This window comes from Pituophis catenifer, unplaced genomic scaffold (genome assembly GCF_029215685.1).
Source record: "Pituophis catenifer annectens isolate HBS135680 unplaced genomic scaffold, rPitCat1.0.hap2 SCAF_1, whole genome shotgun sequence".
Lineage (NCBI taxonomy): Eukaryota > Metazoa > Chordata > Lepidosauria > Squamata > Colubridae > Pituophis > Pituophis catenifer.
The window spans coordinates 308,229,164-308,245,750 of record NW_027256881.1 but is presented as its reverse complement, the minus strand read 5'-3'; the positions used below and the strand labels follow the sequence as shown (position 1 = coordinate 308,245,750).

Below are 16,587 nucleotides of genomic sequence, written 5' to 3'. Positions count from 1 at the left end.
AAATTGGGGAGCCATTTTGGATTTAATTCTGTTTTAAACGTATTTTAATGTTTATATTGTATGTTTTTTAATTTTGGCTGTTCACCGCCCCGAGTCCTTCGGGAGAGGGGGCGATATAAAAATCTAATAAATAAATAAATAAATAAATATCAATTAGAGTTTGTGAACAGCCCTTTAATATGACAAGTATCCTTCTGTTTATGATTGTTTATTTCTTTAATTTTAAATCCAGCTACTCAAGAGACCCTACTTACTGGAATCTGGTTATTTCGTCTTTAACTCTGTTCTGTGGCAAAACAAAGGCATCCCTGTTTGTCATCCAGTTAATCTGCAACAGACAAAATTATGGAGCTACACTTTGGAATAGCAAATATTTACCTCACCGTTCCACTTAATGTTGTAACTTGTTTCCTTTTTCAGGCTTCAGAAAGGGAAAAAAGTTACTGTCCTGCAGGTAAGATAGAAGCATCTGCATTTAATTTAAAATTAAAATGAAAAGTATTGTGGCTTGCAAAGCGGAATTGATTTATATATTGTTATCAGGGTTTTTTAAAGTGCATTCAAAGTGTCCTTCTTTTAAAATATGATCTAATCAGACTGGAAAGACTAAGTCAATTTGCCTAGAATCTCTTTCTTTCTGGTCAACGGAGCTTTCGTTGCTTGTGTAATTATTAAATTACGTAAAATTGTCTTGCCATCAGCTCCATGTTTAATGGGGACTCTGTTAATAAATGTTTACATCTTTATTGAGGCCTTTCAAATATGAAATAATATAGAAATACATTATTGTGTTGTGTTGTTTCAGTGTAAGAATGAGCACTAAGTGAATTTGGGAAGATCTCTAATCTTAGTTTAACTTAATGTGAAAGTAATAAAATAACATGAGATAATCCATTTGGTTAATGCTTAAGTGAGTATTTCCACACTATTCTGCAATCTGATGTGTATAAATAGCAGAAGAAAAATGACAAAAGACCTACTGAATGCATGAAAGTTCTCCATATATACAGTGAGTAACCTCATGGGGTGCAGGTGCGGGTTTAAAGTCACTGCATAAAGCTTGTTTGTCTTTTCATGTAGTTTACAAAGTTTATAAGTTTGAAGAGACTTCTAATGTTATAAGTGTAGTAATCATGCTTATAGTTTGTATTTCTATATTTAGAATTCTATAAAATAGCATTTTAATTGCTTATACCATTTCACTACAATAAATATGTGCAATAACTGAAAAGAAAATATTATTTAAAAAGAAGCAAGAAAAAGAGCAAATAGATTTCAAATTTGCATAAATCGTTATATGGGGTATATGTGGAGAATGTGTGTGCGTGTGTGAGAGAGAGAGAGAGTCTCTCAGGATACAAAAAAAAAAACCCCAATGCAATTTTCATTGTAATATAAATTTAACCTCTGAACTGATATATGTAGAGTAATGCAGATTAACTAATTATTTACATGGGAAAGTGGCAGAGAAAATAAATATTTATTTAATACATTTTACATCATAAGTCTACATTAACAACAAAGAAGTGTAGAACTTTATATATTAATTGTCAATAAAGAGTAGAACAGATGCATTTACATATTAAAAGATTTTACATAAAACTTTAAATTATAGTTAAGAAGACAGGAGAAGAAAACCATTTTCATTTGGCAAAATATAAATACAGAGTCTAAAGCAGGGGTAGACAACTATGGCAACTTAATGAGCTGTGGACTTCCACTCCCATAATTCCTGAGCTATCATACCTATGCTCCCAAAAGTCCCTTGGGAGTTGGGCGGCATAGAAATATGATTAATTAAATTAATTAAATTAAATTAAATATAGCTAAGTTGCCATAGTTGCCCATCTCTGGTCTAAAGTACTCTGCAACATGTAAAGTTAAAGTGAGGGGCAGGCGACCAATGGCTGGTTTTGTGTGGGCTTCCTCAGAGAGAACCAGTGCTAAAATGAACCCCTTTCCTATTCCAGCCTGCCATTAAACCTTTCCATGAGCTGAGATAAACTTGTAGTCCTAGCAATTCGTAGAAAGCAAGACACCTTTTTTTGCAAGGCAGGAAGTTTTACTTTAGGTATATTATAAGATTTTCTTTCCAAGTCAAGTTCTCCCCCTTCTCATTTTTTTGCATTATCTACCTCAAAACTGTGGAAAACAACTCTTTTGATTTTCAGCAATCACATGCTAAATTTTGGAGAAATCCCCAAGGGCTAAAAAATAAAAGGGAGGGAGCTCAGGGAGGGTGAAACAGATTTTCACACCCTAGGGCCGTGATGGCGAACCTTTGGCACATGTGCCACAGGTGGCATGTGGAGCCATATCTGTGGGCACGTGAGCTTTGCCCTAGCTCAGCTCCAGTGTGCATGTGCCCACCAGAAGTCAAGAAACGGGCCATTTCTGGTCTCCGGGGGGCCTCCAGGGAGTGGGGAAGGCCGTTTTCACCCTCCCAAGGCTCCAAGAAAGCCTCTGGAGCCTGGGGAGGGCAAAAAATGGGCCTACCGGGCCCACTGAGCCATCACGTGCCAAAAGCGGAGAGACCGTGGGGGGGGGCGCATGCATATGCGCAGGGGGCGGGGCATAAGGGGGATTGAATTATGGGTGTGGGCATGCACATGCGTTGACCCCCTCCCACGCTCCCCCGACGTTTGGCACGCGACAGCAAAAAGGTTAGCGACAAGGCAAGATAAAGTAACAGAGTGGTCAATGCCTGGAATGCACTACCTGACACTGTGGTTTCTTCCCCAAACCCCCAAAATTTAACCTTAAGCTGTCTACTGTTGACCTCATCCCATTCCTAAGAAGTCTGTAAGGGACCTGCATAAGTGCTCCGGCATGCCTATCATCCCTGTCCTAATATTCCTTTTTATTTTTTTACTCTTACTCTTTTCATGTATTCAAATTATGTTTATACTTTTACCTGTTACCTTATATATGCTTGACAAATAATAATAAAATAAAATAAAATAAAATAAAATAAAATAAAATAAAATAAAATAAAATAAAATAAAATAAAATAAAATAAAATAAAATAATAAAAGTAAGATACAGAAAGGTAATAAGGAGAACAGGTTTGCATACAGAATGGCAACTGTATAGGCCCTTTCATTTGGAGTTGAAACTCAGGCCTTCTCTCTCATCACCTATTTGTAAGGTACATGAGTGAACTAAATATAGGTGTAGATTCAGCATCTGATAAATTTGTGAGACGCACTCACAAAGTATGGGTGCCCATACGCAGCATTCATCAGAAAAGGTCAGGGCTTTGTCCAGGTGGCCAACTGCCATTTCTCTTGAATCGAATATGTGTTCTGATCACTGCTGACTAAGTGGTGCCTGGAATTTAATCTCATTGATCTAAAAGGTGCTTTTCCTCTAAATGTAATTGTCCTCTTTAGGATTAAAATTAAAAAAAAAATCCTTGAATGATCTTGAACTTTTAAAGAAGTCCATTAAAAGAAAAAAAAAGGGAGTATTTCCTTAAAAAAACAAAAAAAAAACAAAAACCAACCACAGATATGATATCAGGTTGTTAAAATTCTATTCGTCACTCAAATCTGCCGCAATGTGAATACTGGTCCTGTTGTACTGAGCATTCCATATTTTATTGGTAACAAATCTTATAACGATTAAATATAAGGTTTACATTCTATTACCAGTAGAAGTTTTTTTAAAAAAAAAATGAAGGCAGGTTTTTAAAAATTGAGCCCAATCTACAAGTATTACAACAAATTCAGACTCTCCTAACCCAAAATGAATGAATCTCAAGACCTTACTGATGTCCCAAAGGTGCTTTTTTCAAAAGGCAATTGGCCTTGCTTGGTTTTCTCCTTGAAAGTATTTTGTTGTGAAGAAGCTTCTTGGATGAAAAACAAAAAGTTTTCAAGGGAAAAAACAAAGAAGGCCAGTTGCCTTTGGAAAAGCACTTTTGGGACAACCATGACCTGGATGATTGAGAATCTTCAAAGACCAGTGGTGAAATCCAAATTTTTTTTACTACTGGTTCTGTGGGCATGGCTTGGTGGGTGTGGTGTGGTGTGGCTTGGTGACTATGGCCACCCACTCCAGGGGAAGGATACTGCAAAATCCCCATTCCCACCCCACTCTGGGGCCAGCCAGAGGTGGTATTTGCCGTTTCTCCAAACTACTCAAAGTTTTCACAACCGGTTCTCTGAACTGCTCAAAATTTCCACTACCGGTTCTCCAGAAACTGTCAGAACCTGCTGGATTTCACCCCTGCCACAGACATTTACCAAAGATGTATTTGCATGTCATTGTGAGAGGACGTGCTTATGGTTGTTATTCTTAATATACAGAAAGGATATGGTTTTTCCAGAGTCAACATGGATTATTTATATGTTTGAATGCTGGATGCTACCAATATATATATGGTAGCCTTCACCTTTAATTCCTCCTACAAGTAGCTAGGTATATATTGTACTACAGATTGGTTACACATAATTAGCTCAAAAATGTATTAAAAATGGTCATGACTATAACATGACATGGGTTTGAAATAAGTAGGGCATAAACATTCTTGACTTGGAAAAAAAACAATTTTTCTTCAACATCCTTTCATGCTGACTTTCAGCTAGAAGCCAAAATACCCATAAAACTGTAACTGAAAAAGGTGCTTTACAAACACAGTTTATAATAAAATAAAATCCCTCTTCTTTATCGCCATTTTCCCTTGCAGAATAAATTATCGGCAAGATGAACAGAATCATTCATCTGTCTTTGGCCTTAATAGTGTTTTCCCTCGTCAGCCACGGCCACCATGATGTCGATCATCACCATGATCATCATGACACCAAAGCTTCTATCAAGCTCCAGCACAATATTGTTCATCTTGCAACTGAATTCTACAAAATACTGGCTGCAAGATCACATGAAGAGAATATTGTTTTCTCACCCTGCAGCATTTTTACATTGCTTTCAGTTCTGTTATTAGGGACAAAATCAAAAACCCATGCAGAGATTTTAAATGGCCTTGATTTTAACTTGACATACATTCAGGAAGATGAGATCCACCATGGGGTCCATGAACTTCTCCATCTGCTCAACCAGTCAGAGAATGATTACAAGATTGATATTGGACAGGGCCTGTTTTTAAAGGAAGATATACAACCATTGCAGACATTTATAGATAAGATTAAGAAATTCTATGATGCAGAAATCCAAGCCACAAAATTTCAGGAACCAAGAGAAGCTGAAAAACAGATCAATGATTATATAAAGGAAAAAACACATGGGAAAATTGCAGAACTAGTCAAGGATCTTGACCCTGATACAGCCTTTGTTCTCACAAACTACGTGTTCTTTAAAGGTAACCTTCATAGAGAAAAGGGATGGTTCCTTCATTAAAGGAAATATGCAAAGATGCTATTTGCGACAGAGTAAAGCTTTTTGAGTTTGGTGAAAGAAGGGTGGATTTGCGCCAAGCAGCAAGTCCAAAAAGAGATAATTCTATAAGAGATAAGAGATGATTCCTTCACTAAAGGAAATATTCAGATATGCTATTTGAGACATTGTAAAGTTTTTTAAGTTTAGTGAAAGAGGGGTGAAATTCCTCCAATCCACAAAAGAAAACATAATTTCTAATCAATGCAAAGTACATATACTAAAAAACTAGCCCAGTACAGAAATTTAAGTATATTCTTTAGCTCTCATATAACTACTTCACTACTGGGGGTTGTACGAAACAGAAGCTATGTACTGTTTGAAACTACATAACATGGTTTTTCACTTCTGTGAAACTATTTTAGGAATGGTGGTTCCAGTTTTTTAAAAGCACCTAAGAGGAAGGTGTCTTACCCAAAGTGGCATAACTGATATTATCTCAGACTAGTAGATTATTCATAAAACTGGATTATAAATTCCACTAAAATGCACCCTTGCAGAGTTTAAAAACAACAAAAAAAGAAATGGACTGACTGTTCTAAATAATTCTGCTTGATATAAGATTACAGGCTGCACATCTCTCCAGGGGTGGGCTCCCGGGGGTTCGGCAGGATTCGGGCGATCGTCTAGCCAAGGATTGCCAGGGTTCAGTGAACCCCCAAATGCCACCCCTGGTTGGCCACGCGCACCCCTCCCCCTCCCCCACCCCTCTCAGGACTCTCCACGTAGCCTGTTCATCATTCCAGGTAAGTGCAGGGGCCAGGTGGAGGGTCTGGGAGAGCAAAAAGCGGTCCTAACAGAAGTTCGGGAAGTGAGCCTGTTTCTGGCCTCCGGAGGACCTCTGGACCCAGCAACAGAGCAGCAAACCTGTTGCTAAACGATCTGAAGCAGGGGTGGGTTCTAAAAATTTTTACTACTGGTTCTGTGTGCATGGCTTATTTTGTGGGCGTGGCTTGATGGGGGGGTTAATGTGACTGGGTGGGCATGGCCAACTTTTTTAAAAAAAACTTTTAAAAGCATTTTTTCTACAACCTTAAGAGGTTGCAGGAAAAAATGCTTTTAGAAGCCTCTGACGATCAGGCAACTCAGCTGGGATCACCAGAGGCTTTTAAAGGCATTTTTTTTCCTACAACCTCTTCGGCCAAAGAGGTTGCAGAAAAAAATGTTTTTAAATGTTTTTTTTTTTAAAAGCCTCTGATGAGGTGGGCAGGGTAAGCGAGTGGCGACTGGGCCAGGGACCGGTTCAGGGGGGTGGCCAGCCAATGTTATTACCTACTACTACAAATTTTTACTACCGGTTCTTGCGAGCCAGTGCGAACCGGAAGCAACCCACCACTGATCTGAAGCCTACTCCTGCATCTCTCTATCTGAATAGAGTATAAGTCCATAGGGCTGTGCAGAATTTAGAATGGGTGTTTTATCTTCAACCAAGATTGAAGTAAACTGTATCATGTAAGAAGGTACACGGCCATTTTCTTCTGACAGCAATACAGCAGCTGCATTGCTTCACTGACTAAGCAACATTTGCTGCAAATTTGCAGAAATCAGTCCCAGCTTTGCAAGTGCTGGTCAGCATAAGCAAGTGAATCCAGAGCATCTTACTAGTTAAATTATACCCCCTCTTTGCCTTAGTAAAGAAGATCACAGCATCTTCCTGAGGGTGAACCTAATTCACCTCAAGCAAGTTTAATACTCTTATCCAAATATTACTGTGGGTCTTTTTTGTTCTCTTTAGGCAACTGGAAGACTCCTTTTGAGCCAGAGTTCACAAGGGAAGAGGACTTCTTTGTGGATCATAACACAACTGTCAAAGTCCAAATGATGCATAGGACGGGTTGGTTCAAATACTATTTTGATAGGCAGCTGTCTTGCACAGTAGTGAAGTTAGACTACAATGGTACAGCCACCACATTTTTTGTTTTGCCTGATCCTAAAAAAGAGAAGGAATTGGATGAGAGTCTGTCAATAGATACTCTGAAAAAATGGGCAAAAAATGCATACAGGTAACACTTCTTTTTACTGCTTCTATATTTCTCCATAGTACATTCTTAAAGGATAACTAAAAACAATTTAGTGTCCATACATTAAAGGTTTATCTCTTGGTATTGTCCCCCATGTATGAGAGTGGAAGATTTGCTCATTAGTTCTTAATCATATTAATAATTATTCTTCCTTCCTGTTTGTGTCATGTTACTTCATCTCTTTGCAAAAAAGCTCCAGACATGCTGTTCAGAGATTGATATGTCCCTGTGGAAAATTCTGCACCATTGTTCTAAGTGGTGAAAGAGTATCCTAGGGGACTGAATGATGGTAGAAGGGGGAACTTTGGTGAGGAGATGCCAAATCCACCTCAGAAGCCTCACACCACGAACAAAGCAGTGGGCAGTGGCTCCCTATCTACTCTACATAAAAAATAGAAATATATATTTGCTCAAGTCCCATTTGGCCTTACAATGTTCTGTTTGATCCCTTCACAATAGTCTGATACTCCGCTTGTTTCTTGCAATCTCTTCAGTTTTATTCCTGTATCTTAATTAATCTCAGGTAGGCCAACATCTGGGTCTGCCATAGACAGAAGTAAAGTTCTGCAAGATGGTGAGTGTGGCATCACATTAGAAAAGTTGTGGGGCTTTGACACTTGATATGGTTACCATCTTGTATATTTTGATATTCCATGCAGACACTGCAAATTAATTCCCTTTCCCAGATCAAATAGATCACCTGAAACTGGATTGAAACAACAATCTGAATCAAGTCAGCAGTTCAGCACTTAGAGGTAGTACTGACTTACTGATCATAATTTGGACCAGCAACGCTATTGTAAAGTAAAACATCAGACTGTGCTTGATTTATACCGGTAACATCAGTTCATCAATTCCAACTGCAGCTATTAATCTAGTCAGTTTATGACTATGACTCCTGCCAGCTTCCCCATTGACTTTATTTTTTGGGAGCTGGCTGTGAAGGTTTCAAATGACAATCACATGACCATAGGACAATCACTATAAATCACTCCCCCCACCACCACCTTTGCTTGTTTAAGCAATCTTTCTACACTGTGACAGAGGGAGAGGGATCACACAAGAAATCTCTTTAGGCCAGCTTTCTAAAAGCTTTGTGGACCAGCAGGGGGGGGAGGGGATGATTCCGCATGAGTGGTGGGCAAGTGCACCCAGCTCCATTTGCGCAAGCAGTGGCACGTATGCCCTCTGCTCGTACAAATGGAGTTGTGTGTACCTGCTCGCCCACCACTCACGCAAGGGGAGCTGCACATGTACGTGCACTGGCCCACCACTTCCACGGCTCAGTTCCAAATGGGCTGCAGTCTAGTACTGGGTCACGGCCCATGTGTTAGGGACCCTGCTTTAGGCAATCAGCAGACATATCCTAATACAGACCGGCCTGGTATACTAACTACCTTGGACAGTGAAAGTGGAAATACAACAGTAATAAATAGTAATAAATAGTGGTTAAAAAGAACAGTTCCTTACCAATGCACATATACCCAAATTTCTGTGCCTGACCACAATGCACAGCAGAACAAGAGTAACATTGTGCGAGCAAAAATCTGTACCTACCTGTAATGCAGTTACGACTGCAATTGGGCCCAAAATTTCTTCTGCTAAGAGAAGTGCTGAGTTTTGCCACTTTCCATGACATTTTTTGCCACAGTTGTTAAGTGAATCACTGCAGTTGTTAGGTTAGTAACATGGTTGTTAAGTGGATCTCACTTCCCCATAAAATTTGTTAGTCAGAAGTTCCCAAAAAGTGATCACATGACTCCAGGACAGGGTAAGTGTCATAAATATGAGATAGTTATCAAGCATCTGAATTTTGATCACATGACCATGGGGATGCTATAATGGCCATAAGTGTGGAAAACAATCATGTGACTTTTTTCTGTGCCGTTGTAATTTTGAATGGTCACTAAACAAATTGTTACAAGTCGAGGACTACCTGTATTAGCTATCGGATGAAAGTTCTTCAAGCTTGTTGGAAGTAACTGATGTAATGAAAATGAAATTTGTGTTTTATTTTTGTCTGATATGGATTTTCTTTAATTAATTTATTTATTTTTGGTATTTTGTTTGCTTGACCTTCTTATAGGTTGATGTTTTAGTTTAGTTTTAAGCCACCTAGAATCACACAGGGTCGAGCAGCCTATAAATTCATTCATTCAATCAGTCAGTCAATCAAGTATGGTATTTATTTTGACAACAATGCCTGTTGGTTCCAGTCAAATATTTTAAACAGATTCATAATGGTTATTATGATAGCAACTAATACCAAGGATTTCTCTGTTAAAAGTCCAGCTTCCATATGACAATGATGGCTTTGTTATGTCTGTTCTGTTTGTGTTTGTTTTACTGATTTTAGTAAATATTACTGGGTGTACTTCTTAACTTTGTGATGTCTAGAGTGAAAATGCCTTTCTGTCTTTCTGAAGGGGTACAGCAAGGGTCTCCATCCCCAGGTTTAGTATTTCAGCCACGTACAGCTTAAAGGAACCCCTCTCCCAGATCGGTATCACTGAAATCTTTACTGATCATGCCAATCTCACTGGAGTCACCGGACACCCTTTGAAACTGTCTAAAGTAAGTAAAACTTTTATATTGTTTGCATCATTTCAGGCAGGTTTTCAGCAAGATGAATGCATATTTCACAGCAGCAATGTTAATGATGGTTAATGATGTATATGAAAAGTCTCACCGTTGCAAAAAAAAAAAAATTGCCTTCCAATTGCTGTTTTGTAAACAACATGCGTGCACCAGATTATCTTTCTAATTGTTCCTCATTACAAAAAGAATAAAGATTGAGATGGCAGCTTATTCATGCTCATCTTTTTTTCTAACTAACTAACTCCTCAAGAAAAGTGTTGGCCAATTTAGAAAGATGCATCTGTCTTTACTCTGGAAATCCCAGGAACATGGCAGGGAAAGTGAAATTGACTTTTTAAAAAATATACAGAAAAAAAGTGGCAACAACAAAGTGTATAGAACAGGAATTGCAGCAACTGCAACATATCTAAGGGGAGAAATCCAGTGTGTTTGGATGCATTCCATCTATTTCTCTTGTGGTTATCAAAAGGATTTGCTAGACTAAGAAACTGAACCGAAAAATGAACTACAATATAAATAAACAGCAGATTTGCCTGACCTATCCTTATTTGCAGAGAATTAAATTGATCATGGTCACTACACAGTTCCAGGTGATGAAATACATAATTTTGCACACCACAAAAGACTTCTAAAACTTTTGCTTGAAAGGACAGAAGACAGAATTGTGGAGATCCAATTTAACAATGCAAGAAACTCAGTTCTGGGTCTGAAGAGGCTCAGGGGAAAATGTTTTTGGAAGTTGAAAATAGTGTAGAATGGCTATTTTAATCTTCATTGGTTTGTCAGTGGCTGAATTAGAGGAAGCCTAATAGTAGCCCTGGACAACATTAGACCCACGAATTCTGACCTGTACATGAGGATGCCAAGCTTCAAAGATGGCCATGGCAAATTGCTCTGCCCTGATCTTTCTCTACTTGAAAGATGGTGTTGAAAGTGATTTGATTAAAACAGGCATTAGTTATAGACCAGGGGTCTCCAACCTTGGCAACTTTAAGATTTGAAGTCCACAAGTCTTAAAGTTGCCAAGGTTGGAGACCCATGTTATAGACCCATGTTATTGTTTAAGCAAAAATATTGACCAACAATATTTACTTTTGGAACTTTAAAAACTACTTAAAAATCTGCAATACTGTTGGGTTCCAATAACATTCTCTCCTTCTTTCCTTGAATGACTATATTTTACCTCTTTCCTTTCACAATGGTTCAATCCAGCATTTTTTAAAGTTGGCAACTTTAAGATGTGTGGACTTCAACTTTCAGAAGTTGTTACGTTTGAAGAACACCGGTTTAAAATCTTCCCTAAGGAGAATCCAGCACTCACTTCAGCAGCGCATGGGCTAAAATTGGAACAATACAGAGAAAGTTCTGTAGGCCTAGTAGTTCAAACTCACAGATCAGCCTAACAAGTTGTCATCATTTCTGAAATATTTTTTTCTACGCCAAACTTTGAACTTTTGCTTCCTTTCTTCTCAGGTTACCCACAAAGCTGTGGTGACAGTTGATGAAACTGGAGCTGAGGCAGCAGGAGCTACTGCTGCAGAAGCAATTCCTATGTCGTTGCCTCCAGACTATAGATTTAACCATCCTTTTCTATTCTTCATTTTTGATGGAAAGGCCAATGTGACATTATTTGTGGCCAAGATAAAAAACCCAACACTGCTGTAAACAATAACAAAACCCCAGAGTGTATTGGATTTTAAATACAGTTCAAAAATAAAATATTATTGGAACATGAATTTCAAAGAAATTTGGGATTGTGGTTTTTTTTGCAAAGGAAAGTTAACAAACCTATTGGTTCCTGTTTGAAATATATATAAAATCATATGAAATATATATTTTTTTTCAAATATATATATATATTTACTACCAGTTCTCCGAACTACTCAAAATTTCCGCTTCCAGTTCTCCAGAACTGGTCAGAACCTGCTAAAACCCACTTCTGGTCTTTATATAAGGTCTTCATGTAGGGTCTTCAAACATCAATGACAGATATGGGAAAAGGGTACTTGCATATAGTTGGGTTCTCAGATAATGAATTGTGAACAGAGTAATAGAAATATGCTGTTCAATTATTCATCCTCTTCCTTGGATCCCTTACATTAACAAAGCAACATCTGGAACATCTTTTTTTGGATAATCAACTCTTTTGTTTGAGCCAGGTGGAAAGCTCTTAACTCTCCCTAGCTACCTGAGTTTAACTCCCCCAAGCCTCCTGATAAGTCTATTACATTGCAATGATTTTTCCACTGTTTTTCTGGATACCATCTGAATGTAATATTAGGAATATTAGGAATATTCAGGCTTTGGGAATTTTTCAAGAGGGGGAGAGGAAATGATGCCAGAGATCAGCCTTCCATCTTCCATGTTATTAAACATCTACTATGTATGAAGCTATTAAACGTTTCATACATGGTTTTAAAGTGAATTGGCGTTATATTGATGATCTTCAGCATCTTTCTTTTTTAGGTATCTTCAGAGCCTCACCCTGGTTTTTGCTTTTAAAAGAACTACATGTGTGGGAGAACAGACTGAATGTAATCCTGGGAAAGACAAATTTGGGAAATATAGCAATAACCGGAAAGGACTGGTATTCCTTAAAGACCAAGTTTATAAGAATAGTCACTAAATGGCAGATAGCATATCTTTTAGCATAATAAATTCACAAGCGAGTAGTACTCACATTGCCTATCCCTCCTCTGTTTGAAGATTTTTGTTGTTGTTGTTTCATTGGCCATTCAAGTGCAGGAGCTATTAAAAGGCCCAGGTCTTATCCATCCTTTGCTAACCTTTGTTGTTGTGTCCGACCCAACGCGACCCCATGAACAACGTTCCTCCAGGCCTTCCTGTCCTCTACCACCACCACCCTGAGTTCATTTAAGCTCACGCCTAGTGCTTCAGTGACTCCATCCAGCCACCTCGATCTCTGTCATCCTCTTCTTCTTTTGCCCTCAATTTTTCCCAGAATTAGGCTCTTCTCCAGTGAGTCCTTCCTTCTCATTAGGTGGCCAAAGTATTTGAGTTTCATCTTCAGGATCTGGCCTTCTAAAAAGCAGTCAGGGTTGATCACCTCTAGGACTGACTGGTTTGATCACCTTGCAGTCCAAGAGACTCACAGGAGTCTTCTCCAGCACCATAGTTCAAAGGCCTCAATTCTTTGGCGCTCAGCCTTTTATTTTTATTTTATTTTTATTTTATTCAATTTGTATACCGCCCTTCTCCTACTGGACTCAGGGTGGTGCACAGCCAGAACTAAAACACATACCAATACAAAATTTAAAATTATTAAAAGAATTACATAACTTTGGCCCAAATTTAAAACAATTCAAATTAAAACCCATTGACAATTTAAAAGCTAAAAAACTAAAAAAGACTAAAGAAGGGGGGGTTCACGCCAGCCCTGCTTGACGGAAAAGAAAAGTTTTCAGGGCACGGCGAAAGACCCGGAGATCCGATATCCTTCGTATCTCCGGTGGCAAATCGTTCCAGAGGGCAGGAGCTGCCACAGAGAAGGCCCTCCCCCTGGGGCTCGCCAGCCGACATTGCCTGGCTGACAGCACCCTGAGGAATCCCTCTCTGTGGGAGCGTACTAGTCGGTGGGAGGCTATCGGCAGCAGAAGGCGGTCCCGCAAATACCTAGGTCCTATGCCATGGAGCGCTTTAAAGGTGGTAACCAACACCTTGAAGCGCACCCGGAAGACCACTGGAAGCCAATGCAGCTCACGCAGGAGAGGTGTCACATGGGAGCGCCCCCTCGCTCCCATAATCCCCTGCGGGGCCACATTCTGCACCAGTTGGAGCCTCCGGGTGCTCCTCAAGGGGAGCCCCATGTAGAGAGCATTGCAGTAGTCCAGGTGGGAAGTGACGAGTGCCTGAGTGACTGTGTGTAAGGAGTCCTAGTAAGGAGCCTTAGTAATGGTCCAACTTTCACAGCTATACATTGCAACTGGGAACACCATAGCCTTGACTATATGCACTTTTGTTGGCAGGGTAATGTCTCTGCTTTTTAGTACGCTGTCTAGATTTGCCATAGCTTTCCTCCCCAGGGGCAAGTGTCTTTTAATGGGTGTAGTCTCCATCCATGGTGGTCTTGGAGCCCAGGAAAATAAAATCTGTCACTATCTCCATTTCTTCCCTAGCTATTTGCCACGAATTGAGAGGGCTGGATGTCATGATCTTAGTTTTCTTAATGTTGAGTTTCAAGCCAACTTTGGCACTCTCCTCCTTTATTTTATTTTATTTATTTTTATTTGATTTGATTTCTATACCGCCCTACTCCCGAAGGACTCAGGGCGGTGCACAGCCAAACAATAAAATACATACATACAAAATTTAAAAGTGGAATTAAAATCAAATTAAATAGTTTTGGCCCAAACAAATTAAAACTCCAATCAATTTAAAACCAATTTTAAAATTTGAATATATAAAATACTAAAAAATATTAAAAATTAAAAATCTTGTATAAAAGAGGGAGAAAATTAGGCCAGGCCTGCCTAGTGAAATAAAAAGGTCTTTAAGGCACGGCAGAAGGTGCGTAGATCCGGGATCCTCCGTATCTCCGGGGGGAGCTTGTTCCAGATAGTAGGTGCCCCCACAGAGAAGGCTCTCCCCCTGGGCATTGTTTGGCCGACGGCACCCGGAGGATCCCCTCTCTGTGGGAGCGTACTGGCCGGTGGGAGGCTATTGGTGATAGTAGGCGGTCCTCCTTCACCTGCATCAAGAGGCTCTTGCTAATCTAGTACTCTCAAAATACATAGCACTCTGCCACCCAAACCCAAGTTCTCTGGGATTGGTGGACATTGTAATTCAAGGCAATTAAAAGGCATCACTTTGAGAAAGACCAATTTAATCTTTAAAGCCAGTGTGGGTTTTTCCTTACTGTAGCCTCTAGGTTCAATATTTTGCACTCCTGAGCATCAGAAGGGTAATTTCCTTATGCCTGTATTTCATGCCATCCTAGTAACAGTCAATAGTTCAGGAAACAGAGAAAGGGCGGGGCTGAAAGAAGCTGCCCCCAGTTTTGGGTTGGGAAAGGCATGCAATGAGCTTGCTTCAAAACTGTCTTTCCACTGACAGAAAAAGGATTGTTGTGACATCTAGTGGTTATGGAAAAATGCTGCTGCTTTTTGTTTCTAGTATCTAAACTGACTCCAAAATGCTGATTATGAATGTGAGACATGGAAGAACCCCAAATTCTTCACTACTTGTCCAAAGATGTTGACAATCCAACCACTGTCCCTGTCTTCTCTGTCCCAGAGATCACTAGCTAAATAAAGGGTGGGGGGAAAATGCTGCTTCTGACTTGAGCCCAAATTCTGCACATATCCATATCCTTTCCTTAGTAATAATGCAGATGTGACCTTTCACTGTCTTCTTCTGGGAGATTTTTCTTAACTTCACCTAGGCTGAACGTATTTAGCTTTCAAGCTCACTCCAAGGTCAGTCAGGTTCTACAGCCTAGCTGGGTTTGGTTGAACAAAATATACCTATGTTAATTTAAAACCTGAGAAAGGGGAGCAAGAATTTAAGTGTTGTCAGGAGAGGAGAATTGGTAGCGGTACATTCAAGAATATACAAACATCTTGTATAGGATCATGTTCTCCCTGACAGTGCCACTGATCCTGATAGCTACATATTGCTTCCAATATCTGGGGCCATTATATTCTTGCAATTTTGAAACCAGGGAAAGTTCCAAACCTTCCCCAAAGTTACAAGCCAATTGCTCTTCTACGTGTCACCTACAAACTTTTAGAAAGACTTATGTTAAACAGAATAGCCCTAGCAGTAAAATCTATACTCCAAATAGAGCAAGCTGGATTTCGCCCCAAACATGATTGCAATGATCAAGTCCTTGCACTAATTTCTTATCTGGAGAATGGATTCCAAAGGAAAATTTTAAAATGTCTCTGTTTTTCTTGACCTCTTGATGACCTACAAAACAGTCTGGAGAGAAGGACTTCTCCTCCAACTAATCAAGGTTATACCTTGTCATAACACCATTGCCTTGATTCCAATGGTGGGATTCAAGTTTTTTTACTACCAGTTCTGTGGGCGTGGCTTGGTGGGTGTGGCATGGCATGGCATGGCATGGCATGGCATGGCATAGCATGGCTTGGTGGACATGGCAGGGGAAGAATACTGTAAAATCTCCATTCCCACCCACCTCCAGGGGAAGGATGCTGTAAAATCTCCATTCCCTCCCAATCAGCTGGGACTCGGGAGGCAGAGAATAGATAGGGGTGGGGCCAGTCAGAAGTGGTATTTACCTGTTCTCCGAACTACTCAAAATTTTCGCTACCAGTTCTCCAGAACTGGACAGAACCTACTGAATACCACCTCTGCTTGATTCGCCACATTTTGTTATTTCAAGTTTTCTACCAGACTTTGTAACAGCTTTGTTCTCTATGCCATCTGTCTGGTAAATTCGCAAGATTCATCTTTCTTGCCATGTACATATATACATCCAGACTAGACTGAGTTGTTTCTCTGTGTCATATAATATATATGGGTATATGCATAATATGCTGCTAGAGATTTAATGAAAACAGAGCAATTAGATTATGTCACCTCTGCCTTA

General features: G+C 39.5%; 1 protein-coding gene across 2 annotated transcripts; it reads left to right on the top strand.

Annotated features, from left to right (window-relative positions):
* The first annotated feature begins 427 nt into the window (after positions 1-427).
* LOC139315330 (alpha-1-antitrypsin-like) lies at positions 428-11,749 on the top strand. Of its 2 annotated transcripts, none has more exons than XM_070941525.1 (5): positions 428-454; positions 4,691-5,320; positions 7,130-7,397; positions 9,842-9,989; positions 11,487-11,749. In XM_070941525.1, the coding sequence occupies exons 2-5, from the start codon at positions 4,708-4,710 to the stop codon at positions 11,676-11,678; spliced, it is 1,221 nt and encodes a 406-aa protein (XP_070797626.1). In that variant the 5' UTR covers positions 428-454; positions 4,691-4,707; the 3' UTR covers positions 11,679-11,749. The 2 variants fall into 2 exon arrangements, with proteins under 2 accessions (XP_070797626.1, XP_070797617.1); XM_070941516.1 differs by lacking the exon at positions 428-454 and adding an exon at positions 949-1,009.
* The last annotated feature ends 4,838 nt before the right edge of the window (positions 11,750-16,587 follow it).